Source organism: Sorghum bicolor, chromosome 4, assembly GCF_000003195.3.
Source record: "Sorghum bicolor cultivar BTx623 chromosome 4, Sorghum_bicolor_NCBIv3, whole genome shotgun sequence".
Classification (NCBI taxonomy): domain Eukaryota; kingdom Viridiplantae; phylum Streptophyta; class Magnoliopsida; order Poales; family Poaceae; genus Sorghum; species Sorghum bicolor.
The window spans coordinates 45,031,191-45,056,193 of NC_012873.2; the positions used below are offsets into that span (position 1 = coordinate 45,031,191).

At 47.7% G+C, this 25,003-nt stretch overlaps 2 protein-coding genes across 2 annotated transcripts; one reads left to right on the forward strand and one right to left on the reverse strand.

Annotated features, from left to right (window-relative positions):
* Positions 2,831-4,170, forward strand: LOC8084523. The gene has a single exon (XM_002452039.2). It carries the CDS (start codon positions 3,223-3,225, stop codon positions 3,847-3,849), a length of 627 nt encoding a protein of 208 aa, XP_002452084.1. The 5' UTR covers positions 2,831-3,222; the 3' UTR covers positions 3,850-4,170.
* On the reverse strand, positions 4,488-7,177 carry LOC8084524 (fructose-bisphosphate aldolase 1, cytoplasmic). The gene is made up of 2 exons (XM_002453777.2): positions 6,884-7,177; positions 4,488-5,885 (listed from the first exon to the last, which is right to left on the reverse strand). Exons 1-2 carry the CDS (start codon positions 6,909-6,911, stop codon positions 4,837-4,839), a joined length of 1,077 nt encoding a protein of 358 aa, XP_002453822.1. The 5' UTR covers positions 6,912-7,177; the 3' UTR covers positions 4,488-4,836.

Below are 25,003 nucleotides of genomic sequence, written 5' to 3' on the forward strand. Positions count from 1 at the left end.
TGATGGTGTTTCTTGGTAGTCAATAGTCATGGTCACTTATCCTTTGGATGGAGGGAAGTTAGAGGGCACGGCACTTGTAGTTATGTTGGCTAAGATGTTAGCTGTTTACGTTCAGTACCCTCTCTTCCAAAATACAAAATATTTCATCCCAAATTGGAAGTCATTTCAAGAATCTTAGAGAGTCAAAGTATTTCAAGTTTGATCAAATTTATATGGTTGGATGATGTCATTTATGATACCAATTAAGAAACCATTAGATTCTTTATTTTTTTTTGACAAAGAGATTCTTTATTAATTATATTTTTATAGTATATCTATATCTATTTAATGTCATAAATCTTTGTTATTTTTTTTTATAATTTTGGTCAAATGATGCTTTGACTTTTCAAGATTCTTGGAATGACTTATGATTTTGGACGAAGGGAGTACTATTTAAGAAGACTTGCATTCAAAATGTATGAAGTACCTAGTTCCAACTTAATATATTCGTAAGAAGAAACGCATAGTAGGTCCCTCAACTTGAGCCATTGTAGCGCCTGGATCCCCAAACCATTTTGCTTCTTCAAGCACTCTCTCCATATAGAATTTAGATGTTTGAGAAAAAAATTTAGATTAAATATTGAGAATATAAATTATCAATAACTTTTAAATTATTAAATTTGCAAATGTAAAAATTATATAAATAGATTTATCTTGAAAAATATTTTCATAAAAACATACATATATCATTTTTTCTAAATATTTATATAAAAATATATACACGGAGAGAGTACATGGCACGGTCACGGAGAGAGTACATGGCACGGTTTGCACCGCAGCTCCATTCCATTCCACCATGAGCAGGTACATGCCTAGCTACCCAGAACGAGAAGCTAGCGATCATTGTTGAGACCATGGATGGATTACCTTGCCTGGGCATTTGAGTTGCCTGTGATTGAGAAGTTGTTTGGTTGGCCCGGAAGGAGAGCCCGAGCTCCAAGCGAAGTGTTCCTGCTCCGGGCGACGCTACCGACTTCCAGAGCTCCTGGCAGCCCTGGTGGATCTCCACGACGCCGGCGTGTCCTTGCATGTCATGTGCCGGCGGCTTTGACTCTGCGCGCCGGCCACCTCAACGTTCCACGTTCACACGTGGGACGTGGCTGCTGTTGCACTCCACTAGCACACTCTGCCGCCGCAACCTCGGCACCCCTGATCTGCTCCCTTCTTCCACGACATTGGATCGCGGGAAGCCGGCATTGGAGAGAGCTTCCGGTCACCTTTCGGCCAGCTTATGCCCCCATGGGCCATGGCTTAGGCCTTTCCATCTAAAATCTAAATTTTTGCAATATTTCTTATCACATCAAATCTTGTGGTACATAAAAAAGAACTATTGTATAATTTATCTGTAATTTGTATGACGAATCTTTAATCTTTTAAACCTAATTAGTCTATAATCTATAATTAGATAATAATTGATAAATATAAACGAAAATACTATAGTATTCAAAAACTTTTCGGATGGCCTTAGCAAATGCCGCTACCAGTACAGTGATCCGAACAGTGAGAAAAAGCCGCAGCTGTTTATCAATTATTATCTAATTATAGATTATAGACTAATTAGGTTTAAAAGATTAAAGATTCGTCATACAAATTACAGATAAATTATACAATAGTTCTTTTTTATGTACCACAAGATTTGATGTGATAAGAAATATTGCAAAAATTTAGATTTTAGATGGAAAGGCCTAAGCCATGGCCCATGGGGGCATAAGCTGGCCGAAAGGTGACCGGAAGCTCTCTCCAATGCCGGCTTCCCGCGATCCAATGTCGTGGAAGAAGGGAGCAGATCAGGGGTGCCGAGGTTGCGGCGGCAGAGTGTGCTAGTGGAGTGCAACAGCAGCCACGTCCCACGTGTGAACGTGGAACGTTGAGGTGGCCGGCGCGCAGAGTCAAAGCCGCCGGCACATGACATGCAAGGACACGCCGGCGTCGTGGAGATCCACCAGGGCTGCCAGGAGCTCTGGAAGTCGGTAGCGTCGCCCGGAGCAGGAACACTCAGCTGCAGTGGCTGCTTTCCTGCAGCCAAATGCCCTGAAAAAAATGCAGATTTTAAAGAAACGCGAATCTTATAATATGGTGGGAATTTTTATGATAATCATTTACGTCTTAAATATATCTTTTAAGGCCTTATTCAGTCTAAGAAAAAAATTTGTTTTTGGTAACTGTAGCATTTTCCGTTTGTATTTAATAAATTTTATCCAATCATGGACTAACTAGGTTCAAAAGATTTGTCTCGTAAATTACAGGCAAACTATAAAATTAGATTTTTGTTTTCATCTATGTTTAGTGCTTCATGTATGCGTCCAAAGATTCGATGTGACAGAAAATCTTGAAAATTTTTGGGAATTTTTGGGAACTGAACAAGACCTAAATGTATCTTAATGCCTGAAAGTTGGATGTATAACCCCCAATTTCTATGAAATACAAGATGCTCATTGAGTGATAATAAATTCATGTTCACTTATACAACACAAATTCAGATTTTATTAAGTCAAGGAATATTTTTGAGGTTATGTTCCTAGACGAAACGAAATCTGGTCAAATTTTCATTGTTAATATAGACTCCTTTGTTCTAAGAGCAGCTAAGCCATATTTGGCCACTATAGAAGCAACTGTTCATGGTGCAGCCGAACGCCCCGAAAAATGCAGAAGCAAAATGGAAGTTCAAATGTGTTCGAATGAGCTACTGTTGCAGCTGCACAACATCAGCTGCACATCGGTAAAGATGAACAATCTCAATTCTCAAATCATCTCTGGTAAAGATGACTTATATTTTGCTGTTGGTGCATCAGCTAAGCATCTTTGATTAGTATATCAGTTGTCTTTGCATCTTCACTATGCCAGCAGCCAGCCCAGAAGAAAGTTGATACTTCCAGGATTCTTGGCTGTGCTGCTGTCCAGCCACGCCTGCTGCTGCTGCGTCCTTGTCCAAGGCACTGGCATGGCCATCCATGGACATGGCCGCGTACAAACTCGGGCTTCTTTGCGTTCTTCATTGCTACAAAGCATAAATCCAAACTCGGGCCACGAATGTTCCTTGCTTCTGCATTACTACAAGCATAAATCCAAAAGTTGAACAAGCAGTGTTCCATTCGTCCATCCAGCAGCCCAGCACTGAAACAAGCGAGCGATAGATATTCCAGGCCAAAGACAGACTGCAGGCAGCACAGCGCAGCAGCCACCATGGCATTGGCGTCCCGAGCACCCGCTGCCGGCGACGCAGAGGCGCCGCTGCTTGCAGACACCGGCGACGCGCAGACGGCACCGACGTCGACCGTCATCGGCAAGGCCCTTAACAGCACCGCCGACCTCGCCAAGCACCTCCCAACGGGCGCCGTGCTGGCCTTCGAGGTGCTGTCGCCGTCCTTCACCGCGGACGGCACCTGCACCGCCGCGAACCGCGCGCTGACGGGCTGCCTCATCGGCGCCTGCGCGCTCTGCTGCTTCGTCCTCTGCTTCACCGACAGCTACCGCGACGCCGCCACGGGCGCGCTGCGGTACGGCTTCGTCACGCCCGGCGGCCGCCTGATCCCCATCGACGGAGTGTCGCCGCCGCCGCCGCGGGACGACAGGTACAGGCTGACCGTGCGCGACGTCATGCACGGGCTGCTGTCGTTCGCGGTGTTCCTGGCCGTGGCCATGGTGGACCGCAACGTGGTGGCGTGCTTCTACCCCGTGGAGTCCGCGTCCACCAGGCAGCTGCTGGCCGCCGTGCCCGTGGCCGCCGGCGCCGCGGGGAGCTTCCTCTTCGCCATGTTCCCGTCCACGCGGCGCGGGATCGGCTTCCCCGTGGCGGCGTCCTCATCCTGACGAATGAATCGTCACGTCGTCGGCTCGGCTGCTGGCGGGGCTAGGGCATTGTTTGTTTGTGTGATCGCGTGCGGTTTGCCCGTTTTGCGCGCCACTGGATGATTCGCATCCTTTACTCATTTTATTACTGGCGCCTGGCGGACTAAATTAAACTAGCTGCTAAATCACACTAACAGCCGTCATGTTTGTGCATTGCAACTGGATTCGCTCACTTCACTCATCAGGATATCTCAGATGAATGATGTATGTATATACCATACAGAGAAGATACAAGGTCACCAGACATAAATCAGCAGGCCTTATAGTTCTGTTTGTCAATGATTTTGCTCGGTCAGTTGGCCTACGCTGAGAAACATAAATACAGACATAAGCTATCCAAGGCGAGATGCCAGGATAGAGAAGTTCACAAGCACACCCGAAGAACGCAATGCGAACTACATCTTAAAACCATTGAGAGTTGAGGGACAAACAAAGGTCCTGGCGCTAAAGGGCACTAGCCACAACCAGGAACTCGGAGATCACCATGAATCCAGAGGTGATCCACTCATCCCCCTCATGCACACACAACCCACCAAGCCTGGTCTGCCGTGGTCGAGTTGGTTGAATTATTCACAACAATAAGTGCCTAACAACGAAGCTCTGGAATCATCATAATTCACATCAAATATGTCAGTGCACAATGCAGAACCTCTGCACATCGGCCAACTAAGCATTTGGTTTGACATATACTATACCAATAACATAACCAGCATATTACAGCAACGGACAGAACAAAATGTGGCCCCTCGATTTACCATCGGTACGACCAGATTACACAAGATGAACACCAAAAAATACTAATTAATACATGAGTATAAAAAGTAAGCAACCATCATCCATAAGTTCAGGATTATTAAAACCAAGTTCCGATGTCCAAAATTTGGGCTCTGACTGACAAACACTCAACCTAAACGCAAGCAGACTCAGGGGTCCAGAATGTGAGGCAGCTCAGTACTTGTAGTCCTTCACGTGGAGGCTCTCCGAGACACCCTCGCCGGCAGCAGCGTCACCCTTGTATGTGCCGAGGGTGGCCTCCGAGTTGGCCTTGCACCTGGTGAGGAAGGCAGCCCTGGCCTTCTCCACGTTCTCCTCCTTGCCAGCCCAGGCCTTGAGGGTGCTCGCCTGAAGGGCACGGCCGAATGAGAAGGATAGGGACCACGGCTTCTTGGTGTTGAGCTTGTTCATGGCATTCAGGTTTAGTGTGGCCTCCTCCTCACTCTGTCCACCAGAGAGGAAGACGATGGCGGGCACAGCAGCAGGGACAGTCCTCTGGAGGGCACGCACAGTGTACTCAGCGATCACCTCAGGAGCCACCTTCTTGGAGTCAGAGCCAGGGGTAACCATGTTGGGCTTCAGGAGGGTACCCTCAAGGAGGACATGGTGCTCATTGAGAGCCTTGTAGCAGGCAGCAAGGACCATCTCCGTAACATAGGCACAACGCTCAATGTCATGTGGCCCATCGACGAGGATCTCAGGCTCAACAATTGGCACCAGACCATTCTCCTGGCAGATGATGGCGTAGCGAGCAAGACCCTGAGCGTTCAAGTCAATGGCAAGCTGTGATGGCTCGTTAGGGCCGATGTTGAGGACGGCACGCCACTTGGCAAAGCGGGCACCAGCCTCATAGTACTTGGCGCAGCGCTTGCCAAGGTCATCATGGCCTTGTGTGGTGGTCTCCTTGTTGGTGCCAGCAACCTCAATGGTGCCCTTGTCAACCTTGATGCCGGGGAGCACACCTCCCTCATTGAGGACATCAACAAAGGGCTTGCCATCCTTGGTTTTCTGGTAGAGGGTCTCCTCAAAGAGGATCACACCGCTGAGGTACTGGAGGGCACCAGGGGCACAGAAGAGGAGCTCACGAAGGGCACGGCGGTTCTCCTCAATGTTCTCGACATTGATGCTTGAAAGTCGCTTGCCAATGGTGCCTGTGGACTCATCAGCAGCAAGGATACCCTTTCCAGGGGTGCCAATATATGCGGCGTTCTTGATGAGCTCATCTGCCAAACAATCAGCAAATATGTTTAGATAACAAGCAGTAGATATTGATATCAGATCACAATCAATAAACATGGATCATGTAACAAATATATATTAGCTAATACCGACGTGTTGGAAGTAAACTCTCAAGAACTATTGAAACATAAAACTGTGTAACATTAGAACTATTGAAATATAAAACTGTGTAACATTGTGAACCAAATGGAGAATACAATAACACTATATATCCCAAGAGTATAATAAATTTCTTTACAGATGTGACTAGTGAAGATAACGACGTCTTTGAATAGCTCCATTCTAAAAAAAAGAATGACACAATGGAAAAAGCATATATATTTGACAACAACAACAAGAAAAAGCATATATAGTATTTGACAACAACAACAACAATAACAACAATAGCCAGGTAATATCATTTGAATCTTTAATACAAACCACCAGCACATGCTAGCAAGCTAATTTGATAACTATGACACTAATATGTATTATATCCACTATGATGGAGACACATCAAGCTAATTTGATAATTATTATGATAGTAATACATATTGTATCCACCATGATGACTGATGAGGACACATAAAAACTAGGCAGGATACGTACGCTAAGCATTACATGCCGCATGGATCTGAATAAAAATAAGAAAATCCCATAACAAATTAACCTATATAGTAGTATCATAAAGGCGCACTACCTGCCCTACCCTTTCAGCCAACCACGAAGCCCCTAAAGCTAAGCAGGCAGACGATACCCATCATACCAGACTGCGCGGGGACCCTAGCAAAATTTGCACAAATCCTACGCCCAAAAGGATCTAGAAAAAAAAAAGCTCTATAAATCATTGGCATGTCAATCAACAAAGGACAAGTAAGCTAGATCTGAGAATACCACAGCGATCGATTAGCAGATCTGCACCACACAGTACAGCGAACAACAACAGAAGCATATGAGCAAGGAACGAACGAGGATGAGGTAATGATGGGTTGATTGTACGCACCCTTGTACTTTCCGCAGTAGGCCGACATGATCGATGCGCGCGGGAGGGGAGGGAGGCTACTGGAACTGCAAGCGAAATTGGGGTCGAATGGCTGAGCGGGGTAGGCGGGGCGATGGAGATGGGGAGTATTTCAAGGGAGGCTCAGGCTTGTGCGAGGGGAAAGAAACGTGGATCCGATCTGGGTGCGCCACCAGGCAAGCGCGGCCTGCGGTGCGGGCGCAGCAGGGCGAGGGCGGTAGGCGGTGCCGGATGCAGAGATCCAACCATGTGCGGAGTATACTACTCCCTATTTCGCCCTCCGGTTTTCTTTTGCGTGGAGCCGTTGTTTTGTTTCCTTCTTCGTCTTTCGAGATGAAGAGCATCTTCTCTCTAGAAGAGTATTTTTTCGTCCGATAAAAAAATTATTTTAACTATTATTTAAAGAGTTATTTCAAAAAATTATTCTTTATATTTTCAATCTCTAAAAGATCTTTTTGTAGTTAAATATCCTGTATGTCTTTTAGAGAGCTAACTCTGCTCTGTTTTAGCTGGCAAGAAATTTGAAATATAATATGACAATATTCAATGATCTAACTAAAATAGATTTGGAGGATATATTTTTAATAAAAATAACCTCTACTTCTATCGATTAAAAAAGATATAAAGAGATTCTTAGAATGTTAAATAGTCTTTAGATATGTTTGTCTATCTATATCTCTACTTAATATATATCTATATCTACACCAATAATATCTATACCTATTATTTATATTTATTTATATCTAATCTTCAATTATATATTGTTTTTCTTTCCATTCACTTTCTAATTTTATTTTTTTTATTCTGTTTTATCTGCTTAGAGTAACTCCATAACCTTGGCTAAAATTAGTAGTCAAATTTCATTGTTTAGTCATTTTGTAAAATAAAAAACTTCTTTAAAAAAAGAGGTCCACAATAGGTTTGATATTTTGCAAAAGGTAAAATTTGCTATTGGACATGCCAAATGATGGTTCTTTGCTAACGGACACCTATTTTCAAGCGATTTTTAAAAGACACTCTAGTTCTTGATAATTTGGTTGGTGGACATTGTGCCTAACAAAATACTTTTATAAAATAAATATAAAATCATATAAGTGCCTCAAAATTATACCATAAAATCTTCTAGACTCTAAATGATAAGAACCACACAATAAAAAAATTGTTTTGCACTGAGAATGATTATTTTGCCTGTAACATCCCAGATTTTTTTACGTAAACCAAAAATACGTGATTTTTAAAATTTTTCTTGTAATCGTGTGAAGCATATAGTTTTTAGATCTAACTCGATCCTAACCCGCTAACAAATCGTCGCATACATATAGAATTGCTTGTAGACGAGTGCCTTTGTTCGTGAGTTGTCTTGAGTTGGGTCTTGATTAGGGTTTTGAGTTTCTTTTGGAGTGCACAAATCTATAGCGAGAATTCCTTTTCAACTTCCCCGTTGGAGTGATTCTCAAACTCATTCGGATCCCTTTCGAAGTCCTTTGAAATCTTCTTCTTGAATCCCGCTCGGACATTCCCACAATTCGTTTTAAACTCATCCCAATTTCTCTTCACCTAAAACCTCTTGATATCTATTCCCCAAATCCCCTTTAATCAAATGTGGCAAATCATTTTCTTCTCGTGGGCCGACTCCTCTTCCCTTCTCCCTCACTGTAGCCCAGGCTAGCCCTACTCCCCTCTACCTTTCTTCTCCTCTTTCTGACCCACGTGACTAGCCGGCCCAGCTCGCCATCCTCGCTCGCAAGCCCAGCCAGCTCCAAGGCCCACGCGCGCAGCGCCTCGCCTCGGCCCAGCAGCGCCGCTGGCCTAGATCCGCGGCCTGGCTCAACTCCCTGTGCACCCCCTAACCCTAAGCCGAGCGCGCCCCTGCTCCTCCTGAGCCCCGCCGCCGCGCCCCTACAGAGCCACACCCGTGCCCTGGGCGCCCGTGCCGCTGCTGGATGTGCTCCACGCGTCCCTAGGTGGGCGCGGACGCCGAGGATGGCCGCAGCGTCCCTAACCCTAGAGCATCGCACTATAAAAGCCATGGCCGCCGCCGCTCTCTGCTCCATTCCCAGCCGCCACCGTCTCCTTCCCCAGTAGAACCGCGCGCCAAGCCCCAGCAGGAGCTCCACACCCTCGCCGACCGACCACCAAGCCCCCCGCTCCAGGCCGCGAGCCCCCCTCCTCGGCGTTGATCCCTCCGCGTCGAGCAGGAGCCCAGCCCCGCAACGCCGTGTCGGCCTCGCCCTCGCCCCGACGCACCCGCAACCCCGACGTCGTGGTCCTTCGCCAAGCGCTGAGGCTGCGACACCAACCTCGCCCCGACCACGCGCATCGAGCCCTCGCCGCGAGCACGGCACCCCGGAGCGCGTCCTCGTCGAGCTTTTGCCTCGACGCCGAGCCACCACGACGACGCCATCGTCCGCAACATCGGTCGTGACCCCGCAACCCCATGGTGACCGCGCCCTCGCTGAGCACCTCGCCCCCGGAGCCCGTGGACGCCCCAACGTCGAGTTCGCCAAGCGCCGAGCCCCTGCACCGCGAGCTCCTCGTCCACGACGCCATGCTGCCCACGGTGACGCTCTGCACCAAGCTCCGTCCGCGACGTCGCTCGAGCTCTGTCCACGACGTCGGTGCGGTGACCAAGCATCGCGACCCCGTCCGGCGTCCATGTCCACGTCATCGCCTTGCCACGGTCACCACCACGTCGAGCTGTTCCAGAACCACGTCGCGACGTCTCCCTTGCCTTGCTGAACGTGGTGTCGTGCCCTGTTCCGAGCATCGTCAGGTCGCGATCACCATCGTGTCGAGCTGCCACCTCGCCAAGCCCTTCTTTGTCACCGGTGAGCTCTCAAGCCAAGGCCATACCCTTCCTTCCGTTCCGAAGACCATACCATGGTTCATGGCTAACAGTCGGCCTTCGCGCCACTGCTTTCACTAACGTAGGGGCCCGTGTCACCTTTGGTCACGCCGCAGGGGCGTGTCATCAGGAACCACGACGCATCGCTCCGTTCTCATCGTCCGTGACGTCGCAGCCAGGCTACTCAGTCCGTTGGCCTCGCTCCGCCACTGTGTCGTGCTCCAGGCAGCAGGAGGCCTCCGCCACCTTCCTCGCGTTCGTCAAGGTCGACCCCTTTTTGCACTTCCTCGCGTTCTCATCGTCCGTGACGTCGGCAAAACCCTTGCTCTTTCTTGTACCTTTGTACATACTTCAAAGTTGTCATATATATCATCGTCCATACTTGCCGCATGATCTATCTTGTTTATATCGTTGCCTGTGTCGTGCCTTCATGCCGGTCTATTTATCTATCTATCCATTTCTATCTCTTGTGCTATGGATGTATGTGCTACTCCGAGTTATCGTCGTGTTGGTGTTGTTGTTTGGTCGTTTGTCAAGTTATGGTTCTTGCGGGTTGTGTGTGGTTCTTGTCACTTTGGATCAGGCCTTCAAGCCGGTCGGGGGATCGTAATACGTTTGATCATTTCGATCGTGGGTACGTCCCGCCGTGATCGCAATGTCGAGCGTAACTCGTTTCCCTGTGTTTAGTTGACTCTCTAGTGCTAGGATCGTTAGCGACCCTATTCGACCCACAGGCGTGGTCACCATGGACTCGCTGTCGGTGCGCCTCCTACCCGCACCTAGCAATCCACTCGTGACCTAGTTGAGTGGGAGACTAGCGGACGATGATCGTGGGACTTACGAAAGCCAACTCGTTAGGTGGAGCTCATGGCCGCGAGTTGCCTTGCCATGGTCATCGGGCTTTACCTTGTTTCTCGCATGTTTACCGTGACGTCGGCAAAACCCTTGCTCTTTCTTGTACCTTTGTACATACTTCAAAGTTGTCATATATATCATCGTCCATACTTGCCGCATGATCTATCTTGTTTATATCGTTGCCTGTGTCGTGCCTTCATGCCGGTCTATTTATCTATCTATCCATTTCTATCTCTTGTGCTATGGATGTATGTGCTACTCCGAGTTATCGTCATGTTGGTGTTGTTGTTTGGTCGTTTGTCAAGTTATGGTTCTTGCGGGTTGTGTGTGGTTCTTGTCACTTTGGATCAGGCCTTCAAGCCGGTCGGGGGATCGTAATACGTTTGATCATTTCGATCGTGGGTACGTCCCTCCGTGATCGCAATGTCGAGCGTAACTCGTTTCCCTGTGTTTAGTTGACTCTCTAGTGCTAGGATCGTTAGCGACCCTATTCGACCCACAGGCGTGGTCACCATGGACTCGCTGTCGGTGCGCCTCCTACCCGCACCTAGCAATCCACTCGTGACCTAGTTGAGTGGGAGACTAGCGGACGATGATCGTGGGACTTACGAAAGCCAACTCGTTAGGTGGAGCTCATGGCCGCGAGTTGCCTTGCCATGGTCATCGGGCTTTACCTTGTTTCTCGCATGTTTATCTTATCCGTCTCATATGCTTAAGCCACCTAGACCCGGACATTTCCCTTAGTTTCCGCGGTGACAACCGCATCGCCTGGAACTATAAGAATGACCCTATGCCGATTCAGAAGCACCTAGGTCGATAAGTGTTATGAGTTGGAATAGATCATGGGGTCGTACCTCTTTTTATCCAACCGTCGTTCATTCCATGATGAGTTGGTCGAAAGAGTATGAACTCCATTCTTCTTCTCTTGCTATTAATCCCCGTCGATCCAGTAAGATGTGGATTGAGCCCCTTTTGCTTCTTCGATGTTTTGTTTCCAATCCCGCGATTCCCGCCGTTGCTATGGCGAGCGGATCAATGGAAAGTGAAACCCATGTCTTTTCCCGCCTTTTGGTTCTTCGTGCTTAAACTCTTGTATGCTTGTACCTATTCGACCGTAACATTTCTTTGGTTCTCGCGGTGACAACCGCACTGCTAAGAACCCTAGGAATGTCTTAGTGCATTCAGTGTACCTAGGTCGTGGTACCCTACAAGTAGTTTGAGCACTCATGTTCTTTGTGTGTCACTCTTTCTAATTCCCCGTCTCTTACCATGGCGAGTGGATTGGAAGGAGTAGATCACTTCCCTTTTTCTTCTCTCGCGTTCCACCCTCTCTTGACTCTCGTCAATCATAATGGCGTATGGGTTGAGAGAGATCGGAATCTCTTGTGCTTACAGCCGTTTGGTTCATGTCAGTCTCTATGACACTTGGATCGGAAGACCGTAAGCCGTGGTGTTTACTTAGAATGAGTTAGGGTCTATGCTATTTATTTAAGCCGTACAGGTTGACGCAGTCGACCTGGGAAGTACCGGCTAGGCTAAGACTTCGACTTGTACTTAGTGAACAACCATTTCCGTTTCTTTTAGCCCAGGAATCGGACATCCACCGAGAGGGCTAAGCCATTTCTGTTTTGTTGCTCTTTTAGTGTAGTTGTTCCTCAGTGTTATGTCGTCTCTTTTCGTAGTTTTTTGAGGTCTAGTGGTTTGATTGTTTCGCCCTGTTTGTCGCTTTTGAGGTAGTCGCTTCGAGGTTAGCGTTGATTGGACTAGGACCAGTTGAACGAAGGACATGCGGAAAGGAGGATCTTAGATGAGTACAACTACAAGTGAACTGAGGATCTTGGAAATGTCACTCGACAGGTGCCACGTCCCACCCAACCTCGCAGAATCCTATTAGACATGCAATAATGTAGATGCTAGTGCTTTACCTTTATGCAAATGAATTGAGATAGGTTGCATGGTAGAAATGCTTGTGAGCCATTGCCTTGTTGCAACCTATAACCCTCGCACACCCGCTGTTAGGTTAGATGCTTGCTTACTACTTGCTACTGCTTCTACTGCGCATTATATCTGTGATGTGATGCATTGTGGAGGATTTGATGTGAGTGGATAAGGCACGTGGTGCCGATAACTGGATAAGAAATGGATAATGGATTTGGGGAGATCTTGGCGTGTGTCTTGGGTGTGTGGTGAGGGTCGAGTCGACCGAGTAGGATTTACGACGAGTCTTGGGACAAGTCTTGCCGGGGGACGCTACCTGGGCGTTCTCCACGAGAGATACCTGTGGCAGGTACATGTGACAGGGAGAGGTCCCGGAGTGGAGTGTCTTCGTGGGACAAAGCACCAGGATGGGAGGTGCTGTTTAGCACGGGGTAGCCGGATGTCCCGTCGAGCGGGGCATCGGTTGGCCCCTCGTGAAGATGTCATGTTCGGTCACCCTAAGGACTCACAGGTTCTGAGAACCGGTTCATAGGAAGCCTTACACGCCACTCACCTTATTATGGTGTGGGACGGATGTACGACTAGCTAGTGCGGTGCCACTACTACTAGGTTGATAGCGGATAGTGTAGGGAGGTACGGGCATGAGGACCCACACCCTCCTAAGACAGCGTAGTGACCTTTGGGGCCCGGTACTATGCCTCACAGTCTCAGCATGCCGGTGGTACTCCGGTATGGCCCCAGTCCTGAGTGGTAGGGTGGCATCGTATTTAGTTGGAAGCAGCCCGGTATCAGCCTAGACGAGCCGGATCGTCGATGATGGTGATCTTGTGGTTTGTGTAAACCTCTGTAGAGTTTGGTTGATCGATTGATACATATGCCATCTTTTCAGCTATGGACCTTTCCTATGTTCCGCTTCGCTTGACTAGTGAGAGGAGTCCTTTCTACCTTCCCCTGGGTTTGTGTTGGATCCGGCGTTGGCCGTTGAGGCAAGGCACGAGCGGGAGTCGTACTTGTCGCCTAGAGAGTGAGAGTGTGGTGAGATGTGTGTGATGGGATGGATGGATGGATGTGTGGATGAGATAGAATAAAACTTGATGAATTATTATTATAAAATATTGATGAACTTACATAGAAAAGACTACAGCCATATACATAGGCCTTTTGATATACCCTTTGCATTTCCACCTAACACAAAGCTACGCAAAAGCATAGGGTGGGAGCCAGTGGCCAGTACAAATCGTACTGAAAATTGTTTAGCAGGTTTTGAACGTGGTCTATGACGATAACTATGGAGAATAGAAGGATTAGGTGGTCTCGTTCCTGCGCTCAAGTTTGGTTCGGAGATGAAGGCTACGCCCGCTGAAAAACTACGCCGACTCCTATAATTGCTCGTGAAGGAGGAGCCTTCACCGCTGACGCGCTACATCGACTCTGATAAAAAATCGTGTGTGTTTCCGCTAGAAAAACGATGTAATAGGCTTGTTAATCAAGAGTTGTAAAGTAAATGTGTTGTAATCTTGTTTTTCACGATTGAAAGAGCATCTAGGCCCCTAGTGATTTCGGTGATTAATGACATTGTTGATTACTATGACTAACGTGTGTTTTGCAGAGGCAAAGTCATAGGTAAGGTCATGGAAATAGGTTCTCGATGGACAGGGATGTACATGCCTACTTAATAGTGGAAATCGTTTCGGTTTTCAAAGGATGGATGGACATCGTCAAGACTAGACTAGGTCTAAGTGCCATATGGTGAAGAAGGGCACTTAGAGTAGTTCAGGACTTTGTTTTCCTTTGACCGTACTATTAAGAGGGGCTTTGATCTAGTAGCTTGACTTAGGCAAGGCTTTAGGTTTAGGTGTGGTGCACACTTGGTAAATCTAGCACTAGGCAGCTCAGAGATAGTCCTTAGATCGAGAGGAACAAACTTCGTTTTGGAGCGATCGCGTTTCGACGAAGTTAGGGTGCCCAAGGGGGCACCGGACGCTGCACCGGACGCTCTATGAGTGCGTCCGGTGAGGTCCTTAGCCGTTGGAACAGTGTGGTGCTTAGGGTTAAGCACCGGACGCTGGCACCGGTCGCACCGGGCAGCGTCCGGTCCCACACCTAGGGAGGTTGTAAACTTTCCCTGAGCACCGGACACTGGCAACGGACGCACCGGGTAGCGTCCGGTCCCATGCGCAGGGAGTTTGTAAAACTTCCCGGAGCACCAGACAGTGCCACTGGACGCTGAAAGTTAGCGTCCGGTGACCTATCAGACGCAGGTACAGTTTGCCGTTATGGAGCACCGGTCGCTCAGTGCAGAGCGTCCGGTGCAACATAAAGAGCGTCCGGTGACCCCGTTTTCAGTGGAAAACGGTTGGCTGACCTTTGGACTTCGTGGATAGTATTTATACTCCTCCACCTCATCCATGAGAGGCCTCTTGCCCATTTGAACACTCTGAGAAACTTGTTGTGGAGCAAGAGAGTAGCAAGAGCCTAGAGAGGATTGAGATTTGAGTGATTTGTTGAGAGAATCCTTCTCTAGTGATTTCCAAGAGTCAAGTGTGCATCCACCACTCTCTAGAGCCTTGTTTGGGTCAAGTGAGAGTTCTTTGCTTGTTACTCTTGGTGATCGCCATCACCTAGACGGTTTGGTGGTGATTGGAGGCACGAAGACCGCCCAGAGTTCTTGTGGGTGGCTCGTGTCAAGCTTGTGAGCGGTTTTGGGCGATTCACCACGATGGAGTGTCGAAGAATTAGCCAGTAGAGAGCACTTGGTCCTTGCGCGGACCAAGGGGGAGCAAGACCCTTGCGCAGGTGCTCCAACGAGGACTAGTGGAGAGTGGCGACTCTCCGATACCTCGGCAAAACATCGCCGAACACTTTCTTCCACTACTCCTTTACATTCTAGCATTTACTTTGTGTCTTTACATTCTTAGAATTGCCTTGCTAGAATAGGATTGGAACTAGGTTGCAAAACTTTTTAACCGGTAGCTCTCTAGGTCACACTAAGCATAAGGGGTTGAATTAGAGCTTATAGGTTGCTTAAATTTTTAGAGAAGCCCAATTCACCCCCCCTCTTGGGCATCTTGATCCTTTCAATTGGTATCAGAGCATAGTGCTCTTATTTTAGGCTTCACCACCTAGAGATAAGATGTCTAACGGGGATGGACCGCCACCCATGTTCGATGGAGATGACTTCCTGTATTGGAAAATACGGATGGAGTCATACCTTGAGGCATGTGATGTAAAGTGCCTAAAAGCCGCGACCGAAGGGTTTACCCCTCCGGAAAAGGACACCGCTCTTACTCCACAAGAGCAAGAAAATGAGAAGTGGAATGCGAAGGCCAAAAACCACATCTTTAGAGGCCTTTGCAAAGAGGTGTTCAACCGTGTTCGGAGCCACAAAACCGCCAATGCCCTTTGGAAGGAACTTTGTGCGCTCCATGAGGGATCAAAGAGTGAACGCGAGGAACACTATTACTTAGTGATGAACAAGCTTAATACATTTGAGATGCTTCCAAAAGAAAATACTAATGAAATGTATTCTCGCTTGAATGTTATTGTAGAGGAGCTTAATGGACTTGGGCTCACTCAAATGAGTGCGGCGGATGTAGCAAGGAAGATACTATGTGTGCTTCCCATTGAGAAATATGGGCACATAGTAACGGTGCTTCATCAAGGAGATCTCTCCACCGCTACACCAACTGCCATATTAGGGAAGATCAATGCTCATGAGATGTACATGCACATGAACCCCCAAGATGGCTCCTCATCGGCCAAGAAGGAAAAGAAGGACTTGGCCCTCAAAGCTTCTCACAAGGGCAAGGCCAAGAAGATTGAAGTTGAGTCATCAACCTCAAGTGATGATGATGCATCTATTGCCCTCATGGTGAGAAGAACCACAAAGATGTTGAAGAAGCTCAACAAAAATGGAGTCAACTTTGACTCCAAGAAGAAGAAGTTCTTCACAAGTAGCAAGAGAAAGCCCATCTCCGAGATGGACTACTAAAATTGTGGTGAGCTTGGCCATCTTGCTCATCAATGTCCAAAGCCCAAGAAGGACAAATACAAGAAGAAGAACAAAGAGCAAGATGATTCAAGTGATGATGAGAAGAATGACAAGAAGCAATACAAGAAGAAAGGTGGCAAGAAGAAGGAGCACTACAAGAAGAAGAATGGCAAGGCCTACATTGTTGGTGATTGGCTCACCGACATTGAGAGCTCAAGTGGTGACTCCTCCGGCAATGAGAGTGATGATGAGAAGGTTGCCGCCATTGCCATTGATGCTCCATCACCATCATCTTCACCACCATCTACATCCTCTACACACCTATGCCTCATGGCTAAAGGTGACCGGAAGGTACTAAGTGAGGATGAGAGTAGTGAAAGTGATAGTGAATACGAATCACCTTCTTATAATGAACTTGTAAAATTGCTCAACAAGTACACTAAAGTCATAAGAAAGTCTAGAAGTGAAAATGAAAAGCTTGAACTTGAAAATGAAACACTTCTAGCAAAGCTTAAGTCTAGTGATGAGCTTAGAGACCAAAATGAGATCATGACCACTAAGCTCAAGGAGCTCAAACTATCTTTAAAAGAGCTCAAAGAAAAACATGATAAACTTGAGAGTGTTCATGATGAGCTTATCACTAGATATAGAGCAATGAAAGAAGAGCTAACAACTCTAAAAGCCAACTATGACAACCTTGAGATTGCTTATGAGCTTGCAATTGATGTAACACATGTTGCTACTAACCATGTTGCTAAGCTTGATGTAGCCACATCTTGTGATGACTTACTTGTGGAGAGCACAAGCAAATGTGTTGATTGCAAGGGCAAGAAAGTGGTAGTGGCCGAGAGCTATGAGGACACTATCAAGCTCAAGGATGAAATTGTCATGCTCAATAAAGAGTTGCAAGACCAAGCCAAGCACAAGACCATTGTGATTGAGTCACTTGATCAAGACAAGAAGCTTGCATATGAGAACAAGTTACTCAAGGAAGAAAATCAATATCTCAAGCTTGGTTTGATGTATGACAAGCAAGAAGAAGATGAGACATTCATCTTGGATGAGTTAGCTAGCAACAATGACCCAATCATCAAGAAGCTAACTCAAGAGAACAACAAGCTCAAGAAAGAGAAGGAACATCTAACCATGGGGTTAGAAAAGTTCACAAAAGGAAGTGAGATTTTTATGAACACCGTCATGAAGATGGATAAGAGTGGGATAGGCTACAAAGCTCATCAAACAAAGCTCATCAAGTCACTAGCCACTCAAGCCCAGCCAAGCAAGCCAAAGCCAAAGAGATGTTTTGAGTGTGGTCAAGAAGGACACTTTGCTCATGAGTGTAAGGCACCACTACCACCACCCTTGCCCAAGCATGCAAGACCATTTGCCTTCAATGCTCACTACATTGTAAGGAAAGACAAGAGTGGCAAGGTCAAGGTTAGCTTCATGGGGCCGCCCAACAAGCAAAGGCCAAAGAAAATTTGGGTGCCAAAGCAACTAGTAGAGAAGATCAAGGGCCCTAAGCAAATGTGGGTCCCTAAATCTCAAGCTTGATCTCTTGTGTGTAGGTGAACTACAAGACCGGTGGATCACATTGGGTAATTGATAGTGGTTGCACTCAACATATGACCGGAGATCCCCGGATGTTCACCTCTCTTGATGAAGATGTTGACAACCAAGAGAAGATCACATTTGGTGACAATTCAAAAGGCAAGGTCAAGGGACTAGGAAAGGTTGCTATATCAAATGACAACTCCATCACCAATGTGCTCTATGTGCAATCATTGAGTTTCAACTTGCTCTCGGTTGGACAACTTTGTGATCTTGGATTTGAATGCCTATTCAAGAAGAAGGAAGTAATTGTGACCAAGGAAGATGACAATGAAGTGATATTCAAAGGCTTCCGACACAACAACTTATATGTAGTTGATTTCTCATCCGATGAAGTTGATGTCAAGACTTGCTTATTCACCAAGACTTCACTTGGGTGGTTGTGGCATAGAAGGTTAGCACATGTTGGAATGGGCACACTCAAGAAGTTGATGAAGAAAGAATTGATTAGAGGCTTGAAGGATGTGACCTTTGAGAAGGACAAGCTTTGTAGTGCATGTTAAGCGGGCAAGCAAGTTGCAAACACCCATCCAACCAAGGCCTATCTCTCTACTTCAAGAGTGCTTGAGCTACTTCACATGGACTTATTTGGACCAACCACATATGCTAGTCTTGGGGGCAACAAATATTGCTTGGTCATAGTGGATGATTTCTCCCGGTACACTTGGACATTCTTCTTGCAAGACAAGGCCGAAGTTGCAATCATATTCAAGAAGTTTGCAAAGAATGCTCAAAATCAAATAGGCATCTCGACTTGGATGAGGGAGGTAACCCAATTGACAAGACTCTCTATCGCTCCATGATAGGAAGTCTACTCTACCTCACCGCATCTAGGCCCGATATCATGTTTAGTGTGTGTATGTGTGCTAGATATCAAGCAATGCCTATGGAATCTCACTTGATTTCCGTCAAGAGAATTCTTAGGTATCTAAAATACACACCTTGCCTAGGCTTGTGGTATCCCAAAGGAGCAAGATTCCAACTTGTAGGCTATTTCGATTCGGATTATGCCGGGTGCTGGATTGATAGAAAAAGCACATCCGGAGGGTGCCACTTCCTAGGTAGATCACTTGTCTCTTGGATGTCAAAGAAACAAAATAGTGTTGCCTTGTCAACGGCTGAAGCGGAATACATCGCCGCCGGTGCTTGTTGTGCACAAATACTCTACATGAAACAAACTTTGCTAGACTATGAAGTAGTACTAGACAAAGTACCTTTGTTGTGTGACAACGAAAGTGCCGTAAAACTTGCAAACAACCCGGTTCAACACACCGCCACCACTTCCTTAGGGATCATGTTGCTAAAGGTGACATATCTCTAGAGAATGTGGGAATGGAAAATCAATTGGCAGATATCTTTACAAAACCCCTAGATGAAGCTAGGTTTTGTATGTTGAGAAATGAACTTAATGTGCTTGATCTCTCTAACTTCACTAAAAGATAAAGTTGTGTGTTGAAATTTGTAAATAGTTTTTGTTTTGCATTTCATGCATAATAAAACTAAAATACAACTTGCATGTAGGGCTTGTATAACATGGTTAAGATAACCCCCTTGTGTGTGTGAAAAAGCTTAACCTTGGATCAAACTTGACAAGCATTAGTCAATTTTCAAGTATTGCATCTCAACTCATATCATATGCATGCTTGTTAGTTGACCATTTCTTTTCAGTTACTCTTGAGCATCCGCTGTGTTCGTCCATAGATAGGGGGAGCATTCAAAGCTCATTATGATTTAAACCCCTAGCTTTATGGCCATATGATGCTCCTTGGTAATTTCTTGAATTATTATCATAAAAACTACTAAGCCTATGGCTAAATATTTGTCAAAATTTGAGAGTTTGAGAGAGACATTTGGTGTTTAATTGTGTGTTCTTGAAGATGGAATTTGGTTGGGTCCAAGTCGGACAAAATGCTAAGTTGAAAAAGGACTCAGAGGAGCACCAGACGCTGTCTCGGTGCGTCCGGTGCGGTGAGTGTGCCAGACTGCACTCACCGGATGTAGAAACAACGTCCCTGTAGCGTCCGGTGTGGTGCGTCTGGTGCTCACCTGGCATGCCCCAGAGCCCCGGACGCTAAGGCCAGCGTCCGGTGGCCATCGTCCGGTGATATGCCAAATTTCAAACCTCTCTGCGCATGAGTCCGTTGGTCACCGGACGCGTCCGGTGCCACTTTAAGTGCGTCCGGTGACCCCGCGGCGGGTGCATAAAGCCCGCGCCCGGGGGTGTCTCGCGGCCGGTTTTCTTTTCTCTCTCCCGATCTCACCCGAGCCAGACTGCCGCCTCCGTGCCCTAAGCACCGCCGCCGCTGTCAGTTCGTCGAACCCCGACATCCTTGGAGTACTGCCCCACGCTAGATCCACTCCAGACCTCTCCCTCTTCCTTCTTTTCTCGCGCAGATCCAATCTCGCGGTGATTTGAGGGCTTGGGTGAGTTTCTTGAGTTTCCTGCCCTTAAGGTGTTTGAGTTTATGTCTCAACGGATTAGAAAAAGGTTTTTGACCCCAATCTTCTCCGTTCCCTATATGCAGCACCTTAAGGAGAGGATTCGCGTTCTCCAGCAGTTTCCGATCGTGATATTTCTTCCGGAACGCATCCCGTCGCCCGATCGTAAGCCGTTCGCGCCCGTTCCTTGTCTATTCTTGCGTTCTATAGGGCTTTCTTATCTCTAGCTATTATGTTTGCTTATATATGCCCTATCTTGTCTATCTCCTGCAGCACGTTGATCTCCTGTGTCAGTTGGTTGCTTGCCGGCAGTTCGTTCAGTCGTTTGTTCTTGCGATGGCTCGGTGCAAGAACGTCAGTAGACCGGCAGCCAGCGCTGGAGGTTCCCCAGGAGGTGATGGTGGAGGTGATCCTCCCCATCGCCTGTCAGCAGCAGAGAAGGGCAAGGGCAAGAAGTTGGCCACCAAAAAGCGCAAGGTCAACGACAGAGAGGCAGAGGTGGCCGAGGCAGTTGCAGCAGCAGCAGAGGCAGCTGAGAGGGGTGGACGGTTAGGTGCTTTGAGGATAGGGGCCGATCTTACGCCACGTCAGAGGTGTGCCGTTCTTGAGGCCGAGGCTCGTCATGGATCACCTCCAGGCACCATTATGCTAGGAGGATAGCGTGTCAGGATCAACGTCAGAGATCCAGCTCAGGAGGACATGGACACAGAGACAGAGGCAGAGGCCCAGACAGAGGGTCCAGCAGAGGTACAGCAGTAGGAGCAGCCCCTCAAGAGGTCGACCCGCACTCGTACTCAGGCCACTCCTCGGACCGGTACGCAGGGCCAGTCTACCTCCACTGCTCATGCTACACCAGCTCGAGGCACTCCAGCCTCTAGTCAGCGGATTCACAGGGACCTCACTCTGGTATCAGCTAGAGAGATCCAGCAGCTTCGCTTCGTCTCGTTTCCTACTTGGTTTCCACCTACTAGGGATCCACGAGCCAGTGCCAGGTTTTACACAGTAGTCCAGGAGGACATCTATGAGGCACTGGTTCGCTCACAGGCTCAGTTCAGAGAGCACAGAGTGATAGATCTTGAGATTCTAGGGAACGTGGTTGGTGCAGACATCAGGCAGTACTTCACTTACCTCCACGGTCTCCCAGAGTTGCTCGCTTTGCCTGGTACTTATTGTGAGCAGTGGGTCAGAGAGTTCTTTGCGTCAGTGTGGGTTTCTCCGGATCACAGCTACATCCACTACGCTTTGGCAGGGACAGATTACAGAGTCACAGCTCAGGCAGCCATAGAGGTTCTTGGATTGAGAGCATACCCTACCAGGATTCATCAGCTATGCTACAGGAACTTCGAGCCCCCTCGATGTCCTCACGGTGGTGAGGTACCTCCAGTTGACTTTGTGGCTCCTTGTTTTCGTCCACCTTTTGGAGAGGGCTCCAGTCGGACAGTGGGAGACTTGACCCGCCCAGCCAGGATCCTCGACTTTGTGTTGAGGAAGACTCTTCTCCCCAGGACAGGCTACAGAGATGGCTTCACTAGGATTCAGCAGTGGCTAGTCGCTCACCTCATCTCGAAGACTCCTTTTGACCTATGGGATCTGATAGTCTCAGAGATTGAGGACACTATCTCAGAGAGCTTCAGGGGACGGCGTCAGTTGCCATATGCACATTGGATTACCCTGCTTATTCTTCATGCTAGGCCCGTACCCCTGCTAGCTCATCTGCAGAGGGAGTTGACAGACTCAGACACCGTCTTCCCCCACTACGACCCCAGGCAGATGCTGCGAGCACACCACGACCTCAGAGCTACACCACCTCCTCGTGCACCACGTGGCCCGGTGCCTCCACCTTCTCCTAGGGGTACCCGCAGTACAGGAGCGGTACTAGAGACCGAGGAGCAGCAGGACATAGCCACTGGGGCTTTTGCAGATGCTGAGGTTGAGGGAGAGTTTGACTTCTCTTCGGACAGCTCGGACGATGACTGGCGTCCTCCAGTGTCAGACCTTCCACCGAGGGCACACGACCACGAGGCAGGAGGCTCCTCAGGTGCTTTAGACCCCGCTTTGCTTGCTATTTTAGAGGGGATGGGGGCCGATCAGCGGTGGGCAGCTGAGGAGCAGGTGAGGAGAGACAGGGACCAGGCTGCCATCAATGCAGCTGTGCAGGCTAGACAGGATGAGCTCCAGCGACAGTTTCTGACTTTTCAGGAGCAGCGGCTTGCATCCCAGGCCCAGCAGACAGCGATGATGGTCGCTCTTATGGCTGCCTCAGGGATTCAGATTCTTTAGATACAGATCCTAGGCACTTCGTCTGTCAGGCCACCCACTCCAGCACCTCAGACTCAGAGTCAGTCTCAGCAGCCACTACAGCTTCCCGCTCAGAGTCAGCCATTTTCCACGCCTCAACACCAGGTCTCCCAGGGTGCTATCTCCTCTGGCTTTGAGCAGGTACCCCAGTTCACGCCTCTCCGCTCTGGTTTCACTCCTCAGTCAGCGACAGCGTCACAGCTTGTGTTGGACTCGTCGACAGACCAGCACCTCAGTTTCACATACAGTTGTTGGTGCAAAAGCTGGTCTGCAAACACAAAGGGCTAATACCCGATTCAAACGTTAAGGCGTGCCAGCCGATTTGACCTTGCTATCGGCAAAGGTGATAACTCGAATACTTTAGTCCTGACAACAGCGTTGCGCCCGGATGTCACGGCTAAGAGGTACTCACACGGAACTTGAGAACGCGCCGAGCTTAAGTCGACGAATTCCTAAGAACTCGTAAAAAGGAAAAAAGTATGACGAAGTCGCCGAAAAAGTAGATGCTGGAATATGAGTAAAAACGTGTGTTTGGTTGATTGATAGATGTCTCATTACAAGGTCTTAGGGTCTATATTTATACCCTGCTCAAAGAGCTACAGCCAGACACAATTAGAATTCGAATTCCAAATTACACGGAATCCGTATACAAAACGATTTAAATAATTAAGGAAATAACAAAACTATCTCCCGTAACAAACTGAAACTCTGCCACAAACCATCGGCGGCTCCCGAACTCTCCCTTCGTATCATCGGCATACTCCCTTGCCATAATCATCGGCAGACTTCCTCATCATAGCAATCGGCACAGACACATCACTGCCTGTAGACTTAGTCACGTTCAACCTCTCCTTCATCGGCAACCATCCTCATCGGCAACTCTTCCTGTAAACAAAACACTGCCGTCTTATCCTGCCGGCCTGGACACATGCCCAAAAATGGTGTCAACACATGCCCCCCAATTTCGGAGTATGAAATCATCAATGCTCCGAAATTCCCTGCAGTAATGATGCCTTTTTCCGGAATTAATGCTCCTAATCTGGTAACCGACAACCTCAATCTGAACAACTCTGATCCTATTCTTCTGCATATTCCTCAAAATCCTCAACTTCATAAACGGGCATTTCCTTCTCAACCGTACATCGGCAATATTACCGTTACAAAGATCTGCCGATGAACTGATCAGGACGTTCGTACAAACGGCTATCTTCACTTCACTCGCCCATCGGCAATATGACCGTTACAGGACGCTGCCGATGGACCGACCAGGAGATCCCGCACAGTAAAATATCTCCAGAGAATGACCGCTTCCCGTCAAATCACCTGCACAATCCCTCGATTATCGTGCGAACAGTTACCATATCTACCTGAGCACCCTCGGATTTCTCGGATGCGGCAAGGAGATAAGTCAGATTTGCCCTTGCCCATTTTGTCCTATAAATAGTTCCTTCTCGAGTACTCCTTCTCCATCACATCATTCCACCATCCCAACTTTACTTTCCTAGCGGCGGCGCCATTCAAAATCTCCAAGACCTCCGACAAAGACTCTTCCTCACCAACCCCGGAGCCCTCAGAGATCCCCCTCGTTGCAAGATGGCTATTAGCTTCATCGTCCCTGAGGTCAGTTCTTCATTCTGTCTCCTATACTTTTCCTCACATCCCCATTCATCCGCAATCCATTTTACTAAATATTTTTTCTTTTCTTTTCTTTGTGTTCTTTTTCTTTATTTCCAAAACCACCAAGAATTGTCCAACAAAATTGTCATCCCTACCGATCAACCACACCTCCAATGCCTCGGTCCTCTAGGGGATCCAGATCCAACCGATCTTATTAACGCAGAAACCAACAGGATCCCTTTCAGAACCGAAAATCTTTCTTTAGATCTGTGGAAAGACACCTTCCGTTCTTGGCCCAGCCCTACTGTAGGGTGGAAAGACTGGTTCTTGAGGGTCAGCAACTCCAATGAAGTCCAGTGGGGTGAGAGAAAGCTAGATCAATGCATTAGATTATCCATTGCCGATATGCACAGGAATGAGTCACTGTTGATAGCTGCATCTTACTTTTGGTCGGACACCCTCAACGCTTTTGTCTTTGGCCACGGCCCTGCTTCTCCTACTCTTGCCG